Source organism: Mesoplodon densirostris, chromosome X, assembly GCF_025265405.1.
Source record: "Mesoplodon densirostris isolate mMesDen1 chromosome X, mMesDen1 primary haplotype, whole genome shotgun sequence".
In the NCBI taxonomy this organism is placed as follows: Eukaryota; Metazoa; Chordata; class Mammalia; order Artiodactyla; family Ziphiidae; genus Mesoplodon; species Mesoplodon densirostris.
Window position 1 is genome coordinate 81,979,851 of NC_082681.1, and position 23,264 is coordinate 82,003,114.

At 39.3% G+C, this 23,264-nt stretch overlaps 1 protein-coding gene across 4 annotated transcripts in view; it reads left to right on the forward strand.

Annotated features, from left to right (window-relative positions):
• The window catches only part of OPHN1 (oligophrenin 1), a 646,402-nt gene extending 626,133 nt beyond the window's left edge, over nt 1–20,269 (forward strand). For all 4 annotated transcript variants that reach the window (XM_060086644.1, XM_060086647.1, XM_060086645.1 and 1 more), the window contains 4 exons: nt 12,452–12,617; nt 13,697–13,747; nt 17,930–17,971; nt 19,175–20,269. In XM_060086644.1, coding sequence (XP_059942627.1) covers nt 12,452–12,617; nt 13,697–13,747; nt 17,930–17,963 — 251 coding nt within the window. In that variant the 3' untranslated portion in view covers nt 17,964–17,971; nt 19,175–20,269. The remainder of the gene's footprint in view (nt 1–12,451; nt 12,618–13,696; nt 13,748–17,929; nt 17,972–19,174) is intronic.
• Nucleotides 20,270–23,264: the final 2,995 nt, after the last annotated feature.

Sequence of the window (23,264 nt, forward strand, 5' to 3'; positions counted from 1 at the left end):
CTTTTTCTGCATGGTTGCCTATCTCCACTTCATTTAGTTGTTTTTCTGGGGTTTTATTTTGTTCCTTCATCTGGTACGTCATCCTCTGCCTTTTCATTTTCTCTGTCGTCTTTCTGTGAATGTTGTTTTTGTTTCACAGGCTGCAGGATTGTAGTTCTTCTTGCTTCTGTTGTCTGACCTCTGGTGGATGATGCTATCTAAGAGGCTTGTGCAAACTGCCTAATGGGAGGGACTGGTGGTGGGTAGAGCTGGGTGTTTCTCTGGTGGGCAGAGCTCAGTAAAACTTTAATCTGCTTGTCTGCTGATGGGTGAGGCTGGGTTCCCTCCCTGTTGGCTGTTTGGCCTGAGGTGACCCAACACTGGAGCATACCCGGCTCTTTGCTGAGGCTAATGGCAGATGCTGGGTGGGGTCATGCCAAGGAGTACCTCCCAGAATTTCTGCTGCCAGTGTCCTTGTCCCCATGGTGAGCCACAGCTGGCCCTGCCTCTGCAGGAGACCCCCCAACACTAGCAGGTAGGTCTGGTTCAGTCTCCTATTGGGTCACTGCTCGTTCCCTCTGGGTCCTGATGTGCACATTACTTTGTGTGTGCCCTCCAAGAGTGGAGTCTCTGTTTCCTGCAGTCCTGTTGAAGCCCTGCAGTCAAATCCCATTAGCCTTCAAAGTCTGATTCTCTGGGAATTCCTCCTCCCGTTGCCGTACCCTCAGGTTGGAAAGCTTTAAGTGGGGCTCAGAACCTTCACTCCAGTGGATGGACTTCTGTGGTATAATTGTTCTCCAGTTTGTGAGTTACCCACCCAGCGGTTATGGGATTTTATTTTATTATGATTGCGCTCCTCCTACCATCTCATTGCAGTTTCTCCTTTGTCTTTGGATGTGAGGTATCTTTTTTGATGAGTTCCACTGTCTTCCTGTCAATGATTGTTCAGCAGTTTGTTGTGATTCCAGTGCTCTTGTAAGAGGGAGTTAGCGCACATCCTTCTACTCTGCCATCTTGAACCCATCTCTACCTCAACTACTTTGTACCTTGAGATCTTTCTGAGGTTGTACATATTTAAGTAGAAATCTGTTCCAGTTTGTTACCACTAATATTGGAATGGTGGGCAAGAACATAAAAACCATTCATAATAATCATGGCTCTTCTCTTACTTATGTGTTTGTTTTGGTTTGTTCATTTTGGTTTTTTCTTCTTTGATATTTTTTGTCTCTTTGTTTATTTCCACATGAGTTAAGTCACTTGCTATTTGTTTTTCTCCATCTGACTTCTTTCACTTAGCATAATACACTCAAGGTTCATCCATGTTTTTGAGAATGGCAGTATTTCATCTTTTTATGGCAGAATAGTATTCCTTTGCATATATCACATCTTTATTCATCCATTGCTGAGCACTTAGGTCTTTCCATATCTTAACTATTATAAATAATGCTGTGATGAACATAGGGGTGCATATATTTTTTTGAATTAGTGTTTTCATGTTATTTATATAAATGCCCCGTAGTAGAGTACATGGATCGTATGGTAGTTGTATTCTTAATTTTTTGAGGAATCTCCATACTGTTTTCTAAGGTGCTGTACCAAGTTACATTCCCACCAACAGTGTATGAGGATTCCCTTTTCTCCACACCCTCTCAACATCTGTTATTTCTTGTCTTTTAAAAAATAGCCCTTCTAATGGGCATGATGTGCTATCTCATTGGGACTTTGATTTACATTTCCTAATAATTAATGATGTTGAACACTTTTTAATGTTCCTGTTGGCCATCAGTATATCTTCTTTGGAAAAATGTCCATACAGCTACTCTGTCCATTTTTAAATTAGGTTGTTTGGGGTTTTTTGTTGTTGAGTTTTATTAGTTCTTTAAATATTTTGAACATTAACCCCTTATCAGTTATATGATTTGAAAAATATTTTCTCCTATTCAGTAGGTTGTCTTTTCAATTTTTGAGGAAGTTTTTCTTTGCTGTTCAGAAGCTTTTTAGTTTGATATAGTCCTATTTGCTTATTTTTGCTTTTGTTTCTCTTGTGCGAGGAGAATATTAAAAAATATATTACTAAGATCAATGTCAAAGAATGCACTCCCTATGTTTTCTTTTAGGAGTGTTATTATTTCAGGCTTTACACTCGTCTTTATTTTGAGTTAATTTTTTTTTGTATGTTGTGAGATAGTGGTCTAGTTTCTTTCTTTCCTTTCTTTGTGGCTGTCCAGTTTTCCCAGCACCATTTATTGAAGAAAATATCTTTCTGCATTCTGTGATCTTTGCTCCTTTGTCATTAATTAATTTTCCATGTGGGCATGGGTTTATTTCAGGGCTTCAGTTCTCTTTTATTGATATGTCTGTTCTTCTACCAATACCATGCTGTTTCATTACAGTAGCTTTGTAATATAGTTTAAAATCAGGGAATGTAATACCTCCAGCTTTGTTCTTTTTTTACTCAGAATTGCTTTGACTTTTCAACTTGTTTTTTGGTTCCATATAACGTTTAGAATTTTTTGTTCTATTTATGTGAAAGCTGTCCTTGGGATTTTGATAGGGATTGCACAAAAACTTTAGATTGCTTTTGGTAATATGAGCATTTTAACAATGACAATTCTTCCAACCCATGGGCATGGAATAACTTTCCATTTATTTGTGTCTTCTTCAATTTCTTTCAACAATGCCTTATACCTTTCAGTGTACAGGTCTTTCACCCCCTTAGTTAAATTTATTCCTAGGTATTTTGTTATTTTTGCTGCAATTGTAAATGGGATTATTTTCTTAATTTTTCTTTCTGATAGTTCATTGTTAGCATATAGAAACACATCGTATTTTTGTGTGTTGATTTTGTACCCTTTAAGTTTACTGTATTTGTTTATTATTTCTAATACTTCTTTGATGGAGTCTTTAGGGTTTTCTATGTATAAAATAATATCATCTGCAAATAGTGACAGTTTTACTTATTCCTTTCCAATTTAGATGCGTTTTATTTCTTTTTATGGCCTAATTGCTCTGGCTAGGACTTCCAATTCTATGTTTAATAAGAGTGGTGAGAATGGGCATCCTTCTCTTGTTCCTGATCTTAGAGGGATAGCTTTCAGTTTTTCACCATTGAGTATGATGTTGCCTGTGAGTTTGTAATATATGGCCTTTATTATGTTGAGGTACTTCTTTCTATACCCATTTTATTGAGAATTTTTATCATATGTGGTTATTGAATCTTGTCAAATGCTTTTTCTACATCTATTGAGATGATGCATTTTTGAGTTTTCATTTTGTTAATGTGTGGTGTATACACTGATTGATTTGTACATATTGAAGCATCCTTGCATCCCTGGAGTAAATCTCACTTGATCACAATGTATGATCCTTTTAATGTATTTTATTGGATTTGCTAATATTTTGTTGAGGATTTTTGCATCCATGTTCATGAGAGATATTAGCCTGTAACTGTGTGTGTGTGTGTGTGTGTGTGTGTGTGTGTGTGTGTGTGTTGTCCTTGTCTGGTTTTGGTATCAGGGTAGTGTTGGCCTTGTGAAATCAGTTAGGAAGTTTTTCCTCCTCTTTAAGTTTTTAGAAAAGTTTGAGAAGGATAGGTATTAAATCTTCTTTGAATGTTTGGTAGAATTCACCTGCAAAGCTGTATCATCCTGGACTTTTATTTGGTAGAGGTTTTTGTTTACTCTTTTAACTTCTTTATTAGTGATCAGTCTATTCAGATTTTCTTTCTTCATGACTTAGTCTTGGAAGGTTGGGATTCAAGAATTTGTCCATTTCTTCTAGGTTGGCTGATTTGTTGGCATATAGCTGTTCATAACATTTTTTATAATTATTTGTATTTCTGTGGTATCTGTTATTATGTCTGTTCTTTCATTTCTGATTTTACTTATCAGAGACTTTTCTCTTTTTTCTTAGTGTCTAACTAAAGGTTTGTTAATTTTGTTTATCTTTTCAAAGAAACAGCTCTTAGCTTCATTGATCTTTTCTATTGTCTTTTTGGTCTCTATTTCATTTATTTCCACTGTGATCTTTATTATTTCCTTTCTTGTACTGACTTTGAGCTTCGTTTTTTTTCCTTTGTTTTTATAGTTCATTTAGTGTAAGGTTAGATTGTTTCTTTGAGATTTGTTTCTTGTTTCTTGAGGTAGGCCTGTGCTGCTATAAACTTCCCTGTTAGTACCACTTTCGTTGCATTCCATAAATTTAAGTATGTCGTATTTTCATTTTCATTTGTCTTCAGGTAATTTTCAATTTCTCCTTTGATTTCTTTGTTTTCCCAATATTTTTTCAGTAGTATGTTGTTCATTCCCCATGTATTTGTAATTCTTGTAGATTCTTGTAGGTGATTACTAGTTTCATTCCATTGTGATTGGAAAAGTTGCCTGATATGATTTCAATCTTCTTAAATTTATTGAGACTTGTTTTGTGTCCCAACATATGGTCTATCCTTGAGAATGTTCCATGTGCACTTGAGAATATTTATTTTGCTACTTTTGGATGGAATGCCCTGTACAAATCAATCAAATCCATCTGGTCTAATGTTTCATTTAGGACTGCTATTTCCTTGTTGACTTTCTGTATGGATGATCTATCCATTGATGTATGTTGGGTGTTAAAAGTCCCCTACTATTATTGTGTTGCTATCAATTTCTTCCTTTAAGTCTGTTAATAATTGCCTTATATATTTGGTGCTTCTATGTTAGGTGCATTATATTTACCATTTATTAAGTATCTGCTATGTTCCTGGCACTGTACTAGGTACTAGCATAATATTTCTGATCCTCACAAACTTATTGTGAAGTATATATTATTATTATTATTATTATTATTATTATTATTATTATTATTATTATTATATTTCTACTAGAAAACTGAGGCTCCCAAAGGTGTTAATTGCCAAAAGTTCATAGTGAGTAACTGGCAGATCTGGGATCTAAGTCTTAGCAAGTCTGGCAGGCATCAAAGTCTGTGTTCTTCCCAGTAAGGCAGAACTATCACTTTACCTTCCTATAAGAAGCTTTGAACCTGTGAACTATTGTTTCCTCATTCTTACTTTCCAGTATAGTAGAAATAGGGACAAGAGGGCACAACTTCAGCAAAAGTATGGGTTTTCTAAATTACAAATTACAAATTTTCGTCACTCTTTAGCTGTAATTCTGTTTACCCGACCTGGTGCTAAGGGGAATGGCATGTCCAGAAATGTAAGATACAGCCTAGATTGGGAGCCAGAATTTCTATGTGTGTAAATTAATAGTACTTGGTTCATACCTCCATTAGAACACTAATCACACTGTATTATCATTATCTTTTTTCATATCTGTCTCCCTCACCAGAATGACTAACTGGAGGAATTTTAAAAAGCCATGGAGCAATATATAAGTACTTCGTGAGTGCTTACATGGATGGAAATTACCAATGCCAGCTCAAGTGTTCAGAGGATTGAGATTTGAGCTGACTGTTTAGGGGTAGTTACAATACAGATAAGACATGAGAACAGGGACATATATCGGGTAAGAAGCAGAACAGAGTCTAACACTTACTTATCCACGCTACATGCTAGGTATTCTCTAACAGCCATCTAATTTAGTCCTTACAACCACCTTGTGAGGACAGGTTATTATATCCATTTCCCAGATGAATACCTTGATAGTCAAAGAGTTGAAATAACTGCACAGGGTCCCACAGTTTGGAAGTAGCAGAACAAGGCCTGAAAGCAGGGTCTGCCCAACTCCAGACTCTTAACTTCCACACTGTACCATACTGTCTCATCTAGAAGAGTCAAGGGCTTGCTGCTTTGATAGGGCCAGTGAGGAGACCAGTTTAACAAAAGTAGAGCTGGTATTTAAAGTCTAGCACTAGTACCTGGTTTAATAATTTTGGACTAGCTCATAGAGGGCCTTGAATTTATGTTAAGGAGTTCGAACTTATCCTGTACATTTTATAGCCACTGAGAAAATCTTTAAGGAGAAGAAATATAGTGTGGAAATACTTAAGGTAAACCTTACAACAGTATTATATGTATTAAAGTTAATATTTTTTACATTTACCTTTAAAAATTTTGTAGAAGAAAGCAATGAATATCAAGGTTTACTGACAAAAAATGAATGAATATCAAGATCTACTAACACCCTTGCATAGTTGCAAACGTGTCTATTTCCAGATGGTGTTCATCAGGCCATGAACATTTTTCGTGGACATTTTTTCAATTAATATTATTTTATATGAATAAGTTTTTTGACCTAGCCTAAAATCTTGTCATTTCATGCATAATATGTATTGGTTAAATGCTTGTAAGAATTGAATTGTTTGCTTATCAGCCTTTGTGTTTGGGTCTGAACTTTTGCTGTTAAGAATCATGTTTTTGTGCTACTTGTTTTCCATATTTTTTTTTTGTTTTGGGTTAATTCCTTTGGGCCTGTTCCCCAAAGTGGATCAACTGGATCAATGAGCATGAACTGTATCACATATATTATTTTGCATTTCATTCACATTGTTCCAGAATTATTTTTGTTTTGTTTTGTTTTGTTTATGTTGTTTTTTTATACTGGAGGTTCTTCTTAGTCATCAATTTTATACACATCAGTGTATACATGTCAATCACCATCGCCCAATTCAGCACACCACCATCCCCACCCCACCACAGTTTTCCCCCCTTGGTGTCCATATGTCTGTTCTCTACAACTGTGTCTCAACATCTGCCCTGCAAACTGGCTCATCTGTACAATTTTTTGAGGTTCCACATACATGCCTTAATATACAATATTTGTTTTTCTCTTTCTGACTTACTTCACTCTGTATGACACTTTCTAGATCCGTCCACGTCTCAACAAATGACTCAATTTCTTTCCTTTTTATGGCTGAGTAATATTCCATTGTATATATGTACCACATCTTCTTTATCCATTTGTCTGTTGATGGGCATTTAGGCTGCTTCCATGACCTGGCTATTGTAAATAGTGCTGCAATGAAGAGTGGGTGCATGTGTCTTTTTCAATTATGGTTTTCTCTGGGTATATGCTCAGTAGTGGGACTGCTGGATCATATGGTAAATCTATTTTTAGTTTTTTAAAGAACCTCCATACTGTTCTCCATAGTGGCTGTATCAATTTACATTCCTGCCAACATTGCAAGAGGGTTCCCTTTTCTCCACACCCTCTCCAGCATTTGTTGTTTGTAGATTTTCTGAGGATGCCCATTCTAACTGGTGTGAGGTGATAGCTCATTGTAGTTTTGATTTGCATTTCTCTAATAATTAGTAATGTTGACCAGATTCTCATGAGCTTCTTGGCCATCTGTATGCCTTCTTTGGAGAAATGTCAATTTAGGTCTTCTCCCCATTTTTGGATTGTGTTGTTTGTTTCTTTAATATTAATCTGCATGAGCTGTTTATATATTTTGGAGATTAATCCTTTGTCTGTTAATTCGTTTGCAAATTTTTTCTCCCATTCTGAGGATTGTCTTTTCATCTTGTTTATGGTTTCCTTTGCTGTGCAAAAGCTTTTAAGTTTCATTAGGTCCCATTTGTTTATTTTTGTTTTTATTTCCATTACTCTAGGAGGTAGATCAAAAAAGATCTTGCTGTGATTTATGTCAAGGAGTGTTCTTCCTATGTTTTCCTCTAAGAGTTTTAAAGTGTCCAGTCTTACATTTAGGTCTCGAATCCATTTTGAGTTTATTTTTGTGTATGGTGTTAGGGAGTGTTCTAATTTCATTCTTTTACATGTAGCTGTCCAGTTTTCCCAGCACCACTTACTGAAGAGACTTTCTTTTCTCCATTGTATATCTTTGCCTCCTTTGTCATAGATTAGTTGACCATAGGTGCATGGGTTTATCTCTGGGCTTTCTATCTTGTTCCATTGATCTATCTTTCTGTTTTTGTGCCAGTACCATATTGTCTTGATTACTGTAGCTTTGTAGTATAGCCTGAAGTCAGGGAGTCTGATTCCTCCAGCTGCATTTTTTTCCATCAAGAATGCTTTGGCTATTCGGGGTCTTTTTTGTCTCCATACAAATTTTAAGATGATTTGTTCTAGTTCCATAATAAATGCCATTGGTAACTTGATAGGGATTGCATTGAATCTCTAGCTTGCTTTGGGCAGTATAGTCATTTTCACAATATTGTTTCTTCCAATCCAAGAACATGGTATATCTCTCCATCTGTTGGTATCATCTTTCATTTCTTTCATCATTGTCTTATACTTTTCTGCATACAGGTCTTTTGCCTGTATGGTAGGTAGGTTTATTCCGAGGTATTTTATTCTTTTTGTTGCAATGGTAAATGGGAGTGTTTCCCTAATTTCTTTTTCAGGTTTTTCATTATTAGTGTATAGGAATGCAAGAGATTTCTGAGCATTAATTTTGTATCCTGAAACGTTACCAAATTCATTGATTAGCTCTAGTAGTTTTCTGATATCATCTTTAGGATTCTCTATGTATAGTATCATGTCATCTGCAAACAGTGACAGTTTTACTTCTTTTTTTTTTAACTTCTTCTTTTCCAATTTGTATTCCTTTTATTTCTTTTTCTTCTCTGATTGCCGTGGCTAGGACTTCCAAAACTGTTGAATAATAGTGGTGAGAGTGGACATCCTTGTCTCATTCCTGATCTTAGAGGAAATGCTTTCAGTTTTTCACCATTGAGAATGATGTTTGCTGTGGGTTTGTCATATATGACCTTTATTATGCTGAGGTAGGTTCCCTCTATGCCCACTTTCTGGAGAGTTTTTATCATAAATTGGTGTTGAATTTTGTCAAAAGCTTTTTCTGCATCTATTGGGATGATCATATGGTTTTTATCCTTCAATTTGTTAATATGGTTTATCACATTGATTGATTTGCGTATATTGAAGAATCCTTGCATCCCTGGGATAAATCCCACTTGATCATGCTGTATGATCCTTTTAATGTCTTGTTGGATTCTGTTTGGTAGTATTTTGTTGAGGATTTTTGCATCTATATTCATCAGTGATATTGGTCTGTAATTTTCTTTTTTTTGTAGTATCTTTGTCTGGTTTTGGTTTCAGAGTGATGGCTTCCTCATAGAATGAGTATGGGAGTATTCCTTCCTCTGCAATTTTTGGAAGAGTTTGAGAAGGATGGGTATTATCTCTTCCCTAAATGTTTGATAGAATTCACCTCTGAAGCCATCTGGTCCTGGACTTTTGTTTGTCGGAAGAATCATTATTATTATTATTTTTTTCTGTAACCGGGCCTCTCACTGCTGTGGCCCCTTCCACTGCAGAGCTCAGGCTCCGGACGTGCAGGCCCAGCAGCCATGGCCCATGGGCCCAGTTGCTCCATGGCATGTGGGATCCTTCTGGACCGGGGCACGAACACACGTCCCCTGCATCGGTAGGCGGACTCTCAACCACTGTGCCACCAGGGAAGCCCTGTTGGAAGATTTTTAACCACAGTTTCAATTTCATTACTTGTGATTGGTCTGTTCATATTTTCTATTTCTTCCTGGTTAAGTCTTGGAAGGTTATACCTTTCTAAGAATTTGTCCATTTCTTCCAGGTTGTCCATTTTATTGGCATAGAGTTGCTTGTAGTAGTCTCAGGATGCTTTGTATTTCTGTGGTGTCTGCTGTAACTTCTCCTTTTTCATTTCTAATTTTATTGATTTGAGTGTTCTCCCTCTTTTTCTTGATGAGTCTGGCTAATGTTTTATCAATTTTGTTTATCTTCTCAAAGAACCAGCTTTTAGTTTTATTGATCTTTGCTATTGTTTTCTTTGTTCCTATTTCATTTATTTCTGTTCTGACCTTTATGATTTCTTTCCTTCTGCTAACTTTGGGTTTTGTTTGTTTTTCTTCTTCTAGTTGCTTTAGGTGTAATGTTAGATTGTTTACTTGAGATTTTTCTTGTGTCTTGAGGTAGGCTTGTATAGCTATAAACGTCCACCTTAGAACTGCTTTTGCTGCATCCCATAGGTTTTGGATCATTGTGTTTGCATTGTCATTTGTCTCTAGGTATTTTTTGATTTCCTCATTGATTTCTTCAGTGATCTCTTGGTAATTTTGTAAGGTATTGTTTAGCCTCCATGTGTTTGTGTTTTTTACGTTTTTTTCCCTGTAATTCATTTCTAATCTCATAGCGTTGTGGTTCAGAAAAGATGCTTGGTATGATTTCAATTTTCTTAATTTTACTGAGGCTTGATTTGTGACCCAAGATGTGATTTATCCTGGAGAATGTTCTGTGCACACTTGAGAAGAAAGTGTAATCTGCTGTTTTTGGATGGAATGTCCCATAAATATCAATTAAATCTGTCTGGTCTATTGTGTAATTTAAAGCTTCTGTTTTCTTATTTATTTTCATTTTGGATGATCTGTCCATAGGTGTAAGTGAGGTGTTAAAATCCCCCACTATTATTGTGTTACTGTCGATTTCCTGTTTTATAGTTGTTAGCCGTTGCCTTAAGTTTTGAGCTGCTCCTATGTTGGGTGCATATACATTTATAATTGTTATATCTTCTTCTTGGGTTGATCCCTTGATCATTACGTAGTGTCCTTCCTTGTCTCTTGTAACATTCTTTATTTTAAAGTCTATTTTATCTGATATGAGTATAGCTACTCCAGCTTTATTTTGATTTCCCTTTGCATGGAATATATTTTTCCATCCCCTCACTTTCAGTCTGTATGTGTCCCTAGGTCTGAAGTGGGTCTCTTGTAGACATCATATATATGGGTCATTTTTTGTATCCATTCAGCAAGCATGTGTCTTTCGGTTGGAGCATTTTATCCACTCACGTTTAAGGTAATTATCAATACGTATGTTCCTATGACCATTTTCTTAATTGTTTTGGGTTTGGTTTTGTAGGTTCTTTTCTTCTCTTGTGTTTCCCACTTAGAGAAATTCCTTTAGCATTTATTGTAGAGCTGGTTTGGTGGTGCTGAATTCTCTTAGCTTTTGCTTGTCTGTAAAGCTTTTGCTTTCTCCATCAAATCTGAATGAGATCCTTGCCTGGTAGAGTAATCTTGGTTGTAGGTTCTTCCCTTTCAGCAGTTTAAGTATATCATGGCACTCCCTTAAGGCTTGTAGAGTTTCTGCTGAGAAATCAGCTGTTAACCTTATGGGAGTTTCTTGTATGTCATTTGTCGTTTTTCCCTTGCTGCTTTCAATAATTTTTCTTTGTCTTTAATTTTTGCCAATTTGATTACTATGAGTCTCGGTGTGTTTCTCATTGGGTTTAACCTGTATGGGACTCACTGCACTTCCTGGACTTGGGTGGCTATTTCCTTTCCCATGTTAGGGAAGTTTTCAACTATAATCTCTTGAAATATTTTCTCTGGTCCTTTCTCTCTCTCTTCTGCTTCTGGAACCCCTATAATGCGAATGTTGTTGCATTTAATGTTTTCCCTGAAGTATCTTAGGCTGTCTTAATTTCTTTTCATTCTTTTTTCTTTATTCTGGTCCACAGCAGTGAATTCCTCCATTCTGTCTTCCAAGTCACTTACCCGTTCTTCTGCCTCTGTTATTCTGCTATTGATTCCTTCTAGTGTAGTTTTCATTTCAGTTATTGTATTGTTCATCTCTGTTTGTTTGTTCTTTAATTCTTCTAGGTCTTTGTTAAACATTTCTTGCATCTTCTTGATCTTTGCCTCCATTCCTTTTTTGAGTCCTGGATCATCTTCACTATCATTATTCTGAATTCTTTTTCTGGAAGGTTGCCTATCTCCACTTCATTTAGTTGTTTTTCTGGGGTTTTATCTTGTTCCTTCATCTGGTATATAGCCCTCTGCCTTTTCATCTTTTCTATCTTTCTGTGAATGTGGTTGTTCTTCCACAGGCTGCAGGACTGTAGTTCTTCTTGCTTCTCCTGTCTGCCCTTTGGTGGATGAGACTCTGTTCCAGAATTCTTGATGGCTCTCTAGTTAGAATAAGCCCAGGGTACAGTGCCACCAGCAATGTGTGCATGCATATGTTTCACAATATTCCTGCCAGAATCATTTTATTAAAAAATTATATGTATTTATTTTGTACTGAGTGACCTGGATACTAGAGACAGAGGCAGAAAGGAGAGTTAGGAGACTGCCACAATAGTCAAGGCTTAAGTGAAAAAGAGACTCATTTTTGGTGATGATGAATGTAACAAATTTATCATCAAACATTGACTAAGCACCTGTTATGTGCCATTGACAGTACTAAACATTACTACCCTAGTAAATCACCTCAATGTCTTTGTAAGATAACATATTATTAGTCTTGATTATATGGTTGAGGAAACTGAGACTGAGCAAATTGATGTGACATACCCTAGGTCACACAAATATGAAGCTCCAGAGCTGAGGTTCTAACATAGACTTTCTAAAGGGACAGCTGCTGGAAGAATATATTTTTTTAATCCAGAGTTGTTAGTTACCAAAAAGAAATGGAGACCAAGGGAGGTTCCCACAATAGCTGAAATATTGGGTACCTGCTGAGGAGTAGTGTTCCATTTGGCTCACTGCCCAAGTTCTTGTTGTTCTCTTTTCCAGGAGACTCTGACAGTTTCAGCATAGTGCGGCCTCCAGGAGAAAAGCCAACCATCATCCGACCCCCAGTGAGGCCTCCAGATCCTCCCTGCCGGGCAACAACTACCCAGAAACCTGAACCAAAGCCAGATACAGTGACTGGCAATGCAGGGGAAATCCCATCGTCTGTGTAAGTAGGGTTGTTTTTCAACCTTGACCTAAAGCCCACCTTAGACCACTAAGAATGCTTTCAGGATCACCATTATGGTTGTGAAGGGTGTACAATGCACAATTCCAGGGTATCATTCACTTCATAGTGTAGGGGACTGTCTCAGACCAGCTCTGTTCGGAGTGTTCTACTCAACACTTAAAGCTGGGAGATTTTTCCTAAAGCTGAGGTGTTTAAATCTTAGTACCCGATAGGAGACCCATTTTTCTTAGTCGCCCTGATCTCTCTAGGGTGATAAGATTACTGGCTGCTTTCATGCTTCTTTGCCTCTGTAAAATTTTTTTTCTTATTCTTACTACTGGTTTTAAAAGTAATTTAATGAACAGATTTGGTCATTTTACGTGTGCTTTGAGGCTTTTTTTTTTTAAGAGAAGGTATGATTTTTTAAAGTTTTCCAAAATGACTCAGATTCTCCAGAGAGCCTCTTACAGGGTAGTAGCAGAGCTAATATCCAACAGGCCTTCCTGAGTCTGGCCTGTAAGCCAAGGAATCAGGGATAGAGCAGCTAAGGTGGGGCCACAGCAACCCTCAGGGACCAGGTTTTCTTGGCCACAAAACTAGCCTGGCCAGCCCCTCCTCAGCCAGTTCCTGGGACCCCTCTCAGTATCCTGCCTCCTAGTGTTCTTTTCTCTTGTGTCTCTTGTTTTCCATAATTATAAAATTTAGGAAATAAGAAAAACAGAGCCTCTACTGTTTGGACTAATTAGCTAAGTGTATTTACAAAATGCCAAAAATTATACTCTGAAACCAAGAACTTGTTTCACTTATTTCTCCCAAGGGTTGTCTGAACGGGCAACATACTTAGACCATTCTGAACCAAGGGGGAGCAAAGGGTATCAGCCATAACCTTGGGGGTGCCTATGGTCTCTGAGCCATTTCACATTCTGATACTTGGGTTTTTCCTCAGACCAAGATCCTTTACAAGCTAAGGCAGAGCCTGGCATTGGTGGCCTATCTGGTTCATATTTTCTTTTCCTTGCCATCGGTTCCCACACATATTCCAGAGCAACTCATGGGACTTGGTTGGCTTCTCTTTGCAGGGTGGCTTCCAGGACCAGGTTCTTTGAAATAGCTTCCCGGAAAACAGGAAGGTAAGAGATACAGATGACAGAAATGAAACCAAATCACTTTTTAATAAATATATCATGAGCATGTCATTTGCTCTCTTAACATTCCATGTTTCTCTTTCTCTGTAGCTCTGTCTCTTTCTCACTGTCTGTGTTTGTTCCTTTCTCTCACCCAACACTGTCTCTCTGTCTCCCTGTCTTTTACCCTGTGTCCCTGTCTTTGTCTCTATAACTGTGTGTCTCTCTGCCTTTGCCACTCTTGTCCATTTGTCTCTCGCACACTGTTTCTTTCTCTGTCTCTGTAATTCTCAATCTCTTTATGTCTCTCCTTGTGTTTTTCTACTTATGTCTCTGTTTCCCTATCTCTTTGACTCTTTTTCTGTCTCTCTCCATGTCTCTCTTTATTTGTCTATCTCTGTATCTGTTGTCTCTGCCTCTCTGACTCTGTCTTTCCATCTCTTTCTCTCTTTCTCCTCTCTCTCTCTCTCTCTCTCACACACACATAGAGTACTCACATGCCAAGTGGTATTGCAAAAACTTTATGTTCGATGTAGGTCTAATTTTTTTGTTAGTTTACTTATTTAGACCCTATTATATTCTAAAAGGGCAGCAGATAGGAATATATATAAAGCAATATTCTAACATAAACAACCTTAGAATAAGCATAGCTCTCATTTCAGAGGTAAACATTAGACTTAGGTGGTTGTTTTTGAACTGGCTGAACATATAAATCACCTGGAAAATTTTGAGGGAAAATAAAATGAACACAGATTCCTGCCTTCTGCTCTAAACCCACTAAAACAAAATCTCCAGGAGTAGGCCTGGGAGCCTGGGTTTTTAAAATTTCCTTCCTTTATTTCTTTCTTCCAGTTAATTTGTTTTTAAAATTCCTCAAGTACTGGTACAGGCTTTCCAAGGCCTATCATTTGGGACCCTTTAGACTAAAACACCTGGAGAAATGACTGCTTAGCCTTCAGGTACTCTTCTGTGAGTTCATTCAATGTTGCTTATCAGAGAGTTCAAAATTGTGCTTCCTGATGGGTGACAGGAGTGTAACTCTTCCAGGTATTCAGTTAAAAGCAGAACAATGTGCCTTTACCAACACTGGAGCTGGAATAGGTTTGACACCATCTAGTTAAAACTGTGGGACCCGACTCACCAGGACATGATTCTGAACAGCAGGTCACCCTAGTTCTGCTTGGCAGTCAGCCACAGGGAACTCCAGACTAGGCCAAATTCTCCTTAGAGAATAATTTACCATTTATTCTACCATAACAAATGAAAGTGAGGTCAAAGCCCCAGATTTCTCTTATGATAGAATGAAGGTAATGTTTTCACCTAGGACATTTTTAAAGCAGGCTTAATCAGATAGGCTTGAGGGAAAAAAAGAAAAACAGAAAGAGAGAGAATACTTTATATTCTTAATAAAGTATCTGCCTATGAGCAGGACTACTTTCTACTTCCTAGTGGTCCTTCCAACCTCCCTAGGATAAGCCATATGAGAAATAAATACCAGGGAAATAGAATGAAGCAAACTAGAATTAACAGAATGAACTGGGCATATCTAAAGAAAAGCTTTTTAGAGGAAGTGATATCTGAGATGGGGCTTTAAAGATGGATAGAATATACTGAAAATGTGAGGGATTGATCTGTAGCTTTGGACAGGAAACCAAGGCATTGAGAGGGATACATACTAGGCATGAACAAAGTCCAACAGAACCTTTAAGGCAGCCTGACTTTTAATAGGGAAACTATAGCCAACCTGGTGTTGAAAGTATGGAAAGATTGTTAACTACTGCCTGGGCTTTGTCATTTAGTGCTCAGGGAAGTCTTGGACCAACTGCAACATAGGGCACTGTGGTCAAAGCAGGCACTTCAGGCTGGAGGACAACCTGACCAATCTATGTCCAGGCCTCTGGAACCTAAATTTAATCCTGTTCCTTATCCCCAGATTCCATCTTGGCAGGACTGTGGGTAAGGCCAAGGTGGGTACACCAGTCCTCCAATATGTAATAAGACACCTTCCTAGGTACCCACAGGTCCCTCCCACTCAGCATCCACATAAGGAAAACACCCCTTCTGTCTAGGCCCAGATTTTGTAACCACCACTTGCATCAGTGCACCTACATGATGGCTACTGGTCAAGATTCTTAGATTAGCCACAGTCAATCCCATCTCATCTCTAATGAAAATGATCTATTTAACCTTTTCTCTGCCCCTTTTTGCTTCCAGTTTGTACACCTGACTCTATGTAACCTGACATTTGAATGACCTCACTTCTCATTCATCTCCCTTCTACAATACAACAATTTAAAAAATTAAAAACTTAAAAGAAGGGCCTCCCTGGTGGCGCAGTGGTTGAGAGTCCGCCTGCCGATGCAGGGGATACGGGTTCGTGCCCCGGTCTGGGAGGATCCCATATGCCGCGGAGCGGCTGGGCCCGTGAGCCATGGCCGCTGGGCCTGCGCATCCGGAGCCTGTGCTCCGCAACGGGGGAGGCCACAACAGTGAGAGGCCCGCATACCACAAAAAAAAAAAAAAAAAAAAAAACTCAAAAGAAAATGAGAAGTCGCTCATAAAGAAGAGAAGGGAGGGGGCTTCCCTGGTGGCACAGTGGTTGAGAGTCTGCCTGCCGATGCAGGGCACATGGGTTCGTGCCCCAGTCCAGGAAGATCCCACATGCCACGGAGCGGCTAGGCCCATGAGCCATGGCCACTGAGCCTGCACATCCAGAGCCTGTGCTCTGCAACAGGAGAGGCCACAACAGTGAGAGGCCCGCATACCACAAAAAAAAAAGAAGAGAAGGGAGGGGAAGACATTTCAGTGAGGCAGAATAGCTTATGCAAGGCAGGTTCAAAAAGTGATTAGTGTTCCACTTTGGCTACAATGTGGGGGTGAGAAGAAGGAAGCATAGCTAGAGTTGAGGCCAAGAAGATGGATTAGGGCCAGATTTTAAATGCCTTATATGACATACTAAGGAGTTTGATCTTTATTCTGTAGTCCATGGGGTGTCATGGAAAACTTTTCAGCATGACAATGCATATTCTAAGCTGCCTGAGTTATTTTTAAAAACACACACACATTCTGCTATTAATGAGGAAGATAGTTGGGAGAGTAAAACCTGGAGACAGGGAGACCAGTTAGGAGGCTATTCATCCTGGCAAGAGTTGATGAGGTCCTGATATATGGCATTGTCAATAGGAATGGAATGAAAGGACAGATTTGAGGTAGACTCAGTAAGACCTTGCTGACTTTTCAAACATGGAGCATTGGAGAAAGATTAAGAGAGAAAAAAGTCTAACTTGGGCAGTTAGGTAGATGGTAGCAATAATTAATCATGGAGGAACAGGTTTGTGGGAAAGTTTCTCTGCTCAGTTTTGGACACAGTGTATATGAAGACTCTGTGGGACATCCAGATAGAGATGTCCAGTGGATAACTGCAACTTAGACTAGTAATTGGGGCTGGATCTACATAGGTTTAGAGGTAGAACTGTTAAGTACAGCCACTGTACAAATGTATAGGGGCATTCACATATACTACAATGTGAATAGTAACCTTTGGGGGGGGGTCTCAGTATTTGATGGGGATTGAAATTATGGATGAGAATAAGATCACTCAGGGAGTAGGTATAAATAGACTTAAGAGAGAGGAGAAAAACAATGTTCAGTATATAGCCCTGGGACAAGCTGTTGTCTTGGATTTTCTGGCCAAATTATATGGAGCTTGATTCTCCAGGATTGTCTCTTGCCTCCAACCATCCCCAGACAAGGCTACTTTAGGACCAATCTAAGCACATCAAGAGGCTGGTTTGGTCTTCAAGGCAAAGAAAGATTCATGTTTCACAAGGCACTTGCCTTCCCTCTTTGCCCTTTTCCCATTGGAGATAATCACAGAATGTAGTCTTTGGTCTTGGGCCAATTTCTCTGGTCTTCCTTTGCCTCCCATAGTATGACACTCAAAGGATTGTGCTGGCACCTGAAAGATGTCTTTGTGTCTGGGATACTGGGCTCTCTAAATCTGGCAGAGAGGTAGCCCAACCTATAAGCATGGAGTGAGATGTTTTGAAACATCTGGATGGAATCACTTCCTCGTTTTACAAATGGCCTAACTGCCACCGTCCTGGAAGGGTCACCCATCCACTTGCTTTCCTTTCCAGTTCTGATTTCTAGAGTCTTAGTGAAATGTCTTTCCTCCTTTACCCACAGTTCTCAAGGCAGACTTCCTGGAGATGAGAGTTGAGGCCTCAGGTATGTAATATCCATCCCTGATTACAAAACCTTGTTACACATATACCTTCTTTATGAGATCTGAGTTTTTGAGGACTGAAGTGCCATGTAGGTCCAGAGGGTGGGAATTTACCTCCATGCCTCCGTTCACTACCCTGTAATTACATGACCCTTGAACTTACTGCCTTTTAATTCTGAGGTTCTCTGTGTTTTTAAGTTTCCTTTCTTTCTTGCTCAGCCAAGCTACAGTATAGTTTTACAAATTGCCTTTGAATCAAGGTCATTAAGAATCATAAATTGTGACATTTTGGGCAATTACATTTCCTACTCTGGGCCTCAGTTTCCCAATATGCAAGATGAAATGATTGGAACCTTTTAACTCCAACATCCTTTGGGTCTATAAGACTATCAGTAACCTCTCATTTGATATTATAGCAGGTCCCAAGAGTCTACCTTAGTATTTGTAGGGGAACTTCATTCCTTCAGATCAAATCACAATTTCAGTCTCACCCCTTGAAACTTCATCCTTAGTTCTTTATATTTGTCTAATGCAAAGCATTTTCACATCCATTATATCATTTAGTCCATATCAAATGCCAGAAATAGGGAAGTTAATATGTATTTTCACTCAAGAAATAAAGAAACTGAGGTTCAGAGGGGATAAGTAACTTACTAAGATCACCAGAACCATGGAGATCATGGATATTTCTTTCTCTACTAGTTCTGATTGACAATCAGATTGCTGGCATGACATGAACCAATACACACATAAATCAGATCCAGGTATCTGAAGCAGAGCTTTCCATGTACTCCTCAGCCTTCCTTTACTTCATATCACTGCCAGTCCTCAGAGGTCTATGGGTAGATAAGCGTTTTCTTATTAGCTCTCATGAAGGTGAAGTCTCAGTAAAAGGAAGTTTGGAGTTATTGTAGGGCCATAAAGGCAGTGGCCATTCAGCAAGGTGGGTAATCTCAGAGGTATCAGGCATCTGTATCTCCTGTAGACTTTTTGGGGATTAGAGTTCAGGCTTAAGGCACACAGTTCCCAGCCCTGATTTTAGCACTGTATTAGGACAGTTTCATGGGATCTGAGCTATAAGGGCCTTTTTTACCCAGCCGCTATTGCTCAGATTAGCTACCTACCAAGGGAGGGCCTACTGCTCAGTGGCTGTTAAGTGTTTAACCAGTCCTAGCTAATTCCTTACTCTCTTCTTTCCCTTTCAGGTTTCAAAAGGCTTGGCCTCAGGGGACCCTTCCCAGGTTCTAGAAGAGTCTTCTTCAAACCCTTGTGTGCTGAAGAACAGATCTTTCCTGGCCCTGCACCTTCAGGCTCTGGGATGCTATAAAATAAGGGACACACGTCCTAGACACAAGTTTATTTCTCCTTTGTACTCTGTCTTCATTCCCTCAGAAGGTCTGTCTTGAGCTCCTATAAGACTGTGAATAGCTGAACTCCCTCAAGCCAGACTGCAGAAACTAAGCTATCCACCAACCTGAGTCAAAGAGAGGAGCTCAGTTTTCAACTCTTCTCTGAACTTCCTGCCTCCTCAAAAGGCCATCTAGCTCTGAAAGATTTGGGGCTAAAGATTGATCTCAGAAGTCTTACCCTGAACCAGAAGTTACTTGAGTTGGGGCCATTGCTTACCTTGGAAGTAGGGGAGTAGGAATGTTTGCTGAACTTTCGAGAATCTTAATACGTCTCTTACTGAGGATATGGACCCTGGTGCCAGTTTGGAGCTTTGGCGCTGTAATATATTGCCAAGAATGTGTCTGCTTTTATGAGACCAGACAGAACGAGTGATGCCCCCACAATCCCTCCAAGTGGACTCAGGAAGGTGGCCTTCCTGCTTTTGCATACAGCTGCTTAAGACAAATCTGCAAAGCATGTTTTACATGTCAAAGCCTAGGTCTGTTTGAATTATTCTTCCTCCTGTTTTCTCCTGACAGCTTCCTTTCCAAGCAATCAAGAAAGAAACAAAAGCTGAAGACAGTTCTTTTAAAAAAGGCAGAATGTGTTTGTTCTGCAGGAGTTCCATTTTTGGGTCAAATGCTGGGGAGAATTGTTAAGATGGATTGAGGCCAGGCAGTTGTCACTGTTGCTTCATGTCTGCCTTCTGCAGATAAGCTGTTTTATCACTTGAAAGAAACAGTTCTTAACCCAATATCTATGGATTCAGGAACTTCATAAAGCCTCTGAAATGGTATGCCTTTTCAATGTGCCTTTTCTGAGGAGATGGTCCATAACATTCTAGTGAATTTCAAATTGGGCCTGTGACACAATAAAGGTTAAGAACCACAGCCTTTGCGATAAAAGACTCTTTTTATGACCTATAAAATATTTGATTAGAAAGGCCTTTCAGAATTATTTAGTCTAACTCCTTAGTTTACCGTTGGGGAAACTGAGGCAGAGCAAGTTAGCAGCCATGTGTAAACAAAATACCACATCTCTGGACACCTACACAAGGTTATTTCCATTACACCATGCTTATCTAGCAAGGGGTCTTATGATTGGTCGCTTTAATGGCCATCATTTTGAGGATCTGGCTTTTACTCTCTTTCTTGAGCCACACATAGTTGCTACCAAATGGGACTTCCAGACATAAGCTCCTGGTCTTCCTCATTTGCTATTTCAATCATTGGAAAGGAATTAAAACACAGTTAGTGTAGTGAGTCAGAAATCTGACGAGTAGACATTTCTGATTCCTGTTTGTTGAAGAGAAGCTGCTGGAGAAAGTGTCATCGCTTGTTTCCACACAGGTGCCTTGGCTTTAGGGTGGGCTTTAAGATAGCCTGTCTTTAGGGTCTGTGTAATTATAATGTGTTCCAGTGTGAGAGAAAGGACTTTCCTAATGGACTCTTCTAGCCAGGCCCCACTGGTGCACTGACTATAGTACTGAGAAAGAAGCATAGACATGGGGAGAGGGGAGGCGAGAAAGAGGGTAAGGGAAAGGGAGATGAGAAAGAGAATGCACCCATGCCCAAACCAACTCTGAGATGCCTTTGGAACAGTGTTACTGAAAGGCAATAGCTACTTTCAAGATTGAACTCTAAATATGGCTTATTGATGAGTTAGTAACATGTAAGCTAAACACAATGAGAGCCTTTGTGGAAGTAATTGAGTAGCAATTTGATGACATTCTTTTTTTTGTTTGTTTTTGCGGTACGCGGGCCTCTCACTGCTGTGGCCTCTCCTGTTGCGGAGCACAGGCTCCGGACGTGAAGGCCCAGCGGCCACGGCTCATGGGCCCAGCTGCTCCACAGCATGTGGGATCCTCCCGGACTGGGGCACGAACCCGCGTCCCCTGCATTGGCAGGCGGACTCCCAGCCACTGCGCCACCAGGGAAGCCCCATGATGACATTCTTAATGACGATGTACCAGGTGGCCATATTGAACTCTCAGCTCTACCCAGTCTCAAAGGCCAAGTTGCTAAGAAACCAGGATAAAGTAAGCCAAGTGAGCACCATTCTACCTGCTGCTCACCCTCAAAGAGAATCTCTGTGAGGCCTACTGGCCTCACTCAGGAAGTACTCATTGAGCCGCAGTCTCAGAGCTGTGGCCTCTCTGCTCTGTCCCATTAGATGACTAACTAAACAAAGCAGGTGTGCAGATTTTAGCCACAGGAGCAGTGGCCAATGGGGCCTGAGTACCTTTGAAGATATTAGAGATATGATTTCACTCTGGTTTCCTTGGGGGGAAATTCCACAGTCACCACTACAAATATCGAGAGATTATTGAGAACCAGAGAAAGCCACCACAATTCCAGTAGAATATGTGTCCCAGAAATGTGGCTGTGAGATTTCTATGTGTTTCCTGGGACACAGATCAAGAGCCTGGCCTGAAGAGTTGGGATCACCAGTCTGACTGGAAGCCAAGGAGCAGTGCCTGGCTGGCTCTACCGCTGCCCTGGGTTATACCCAAAGAATGAACCTCAGCACCTACCCTTTTGTTCTCTGATTTAAAGAGCAAAAGATTCTGTGGAATGAGACTGGCTTGGCCTAGGCTTGCTCGATGGACAGTCATTCAGAAGAGGCTATGGGAAGGGGGTGATAATTGAAGCATGTCAATTGTAGGAAACTATCTGCATACCTCGGCCAGCAGGTAGGAGAAGCTGGCAATGGATGAACTGTAAATGTTGAGCTAACAGTGGTAACATTTATTAAGCACCTACTAAGTGCTAGATGCCTCATATACATTATATCATTTAGTCCCTACAATAATCATGCAAGTGGATGCTATCCTCATCATTTTACAGATAAAGGATTTATGACCCAGCAGGCTAAAATTAACTGGCTTAAGGTCACACAGAATGTAAATAACAGAATTGATATTCTAATCCAGCTCTCTCTGACTCTGCACCCCATGTTTTTTTCCCTTTGCCATATAAAGGCCATATTACTGGAGCTGGCCTACTTAACAGAATGTTAAAAGGCAAGTATTTGAGGGGAAGGAGGGGATGAAGGTCCAGTTTACAGGGGAATAAAAACTGGGCTGAAAGAGATTTCTGAGTTAGGTTTTCTCCTCACCTTCAGAATGGCCATTTGATAATGTCTTAAAACGGATCATTTACTTTTACCTTGTGACATGAAGGATTTATTTTCTAGTTGGTAGTTTTCAAGTCCTTGGCCTAGCTGTTTTTCAAAGAAAAAAAGGTCCTTGTATATGTCTGTTACTTCACCAAGGTTCTAGCATGTGCAGTTTCACCCCAAGAGACTGGCGACATCCACCCATGGTTTGAGGAATAGAAATGGTCTTGGTGCTTCTGCAGGACTTGATGCCTTGGGATCAAATCCCTATTAAGGGTTTTCTGTGGTGATAGCAAAAGTTAAGAGATGATTTAGAATAATAAATATTATTGAAGTTTTTGTTTAAAAAAAGATGGAGTGTGTTGCCCAGCCACTGAGGGGCAAAACTCAGCATCCAAATTGAGTAATAAAGTGGTGTCATATAGAGTATTTCTAAAATAAGTTGCAATTGTGGGAAAGAATCCTTCCCTTTTCAAGAAGTTCCTTAATTCTGTAATAGTTAGAACAAATAAAGTAATAGAAGTATTTCTGTGACTAGAAAACATTGCTTTTGAGAGAATGTAGATCAATGATACTATTTTTAATGTGGCTACAGACAAATGGCCTTGACACATTACAAGCCCAGAAAAAGCTTCAGAAGCATTTAAAAATTTCAGAGAAAAGCAATACCTTGAAGAGATGTTTTTGATGAAGAAAAACATTCATTTTCATAGGGAAAACAATCACTTGATACCAAGGACATTAATAGATGCTAGAAAGACACATTTGTGAAATACATATGTAACATCA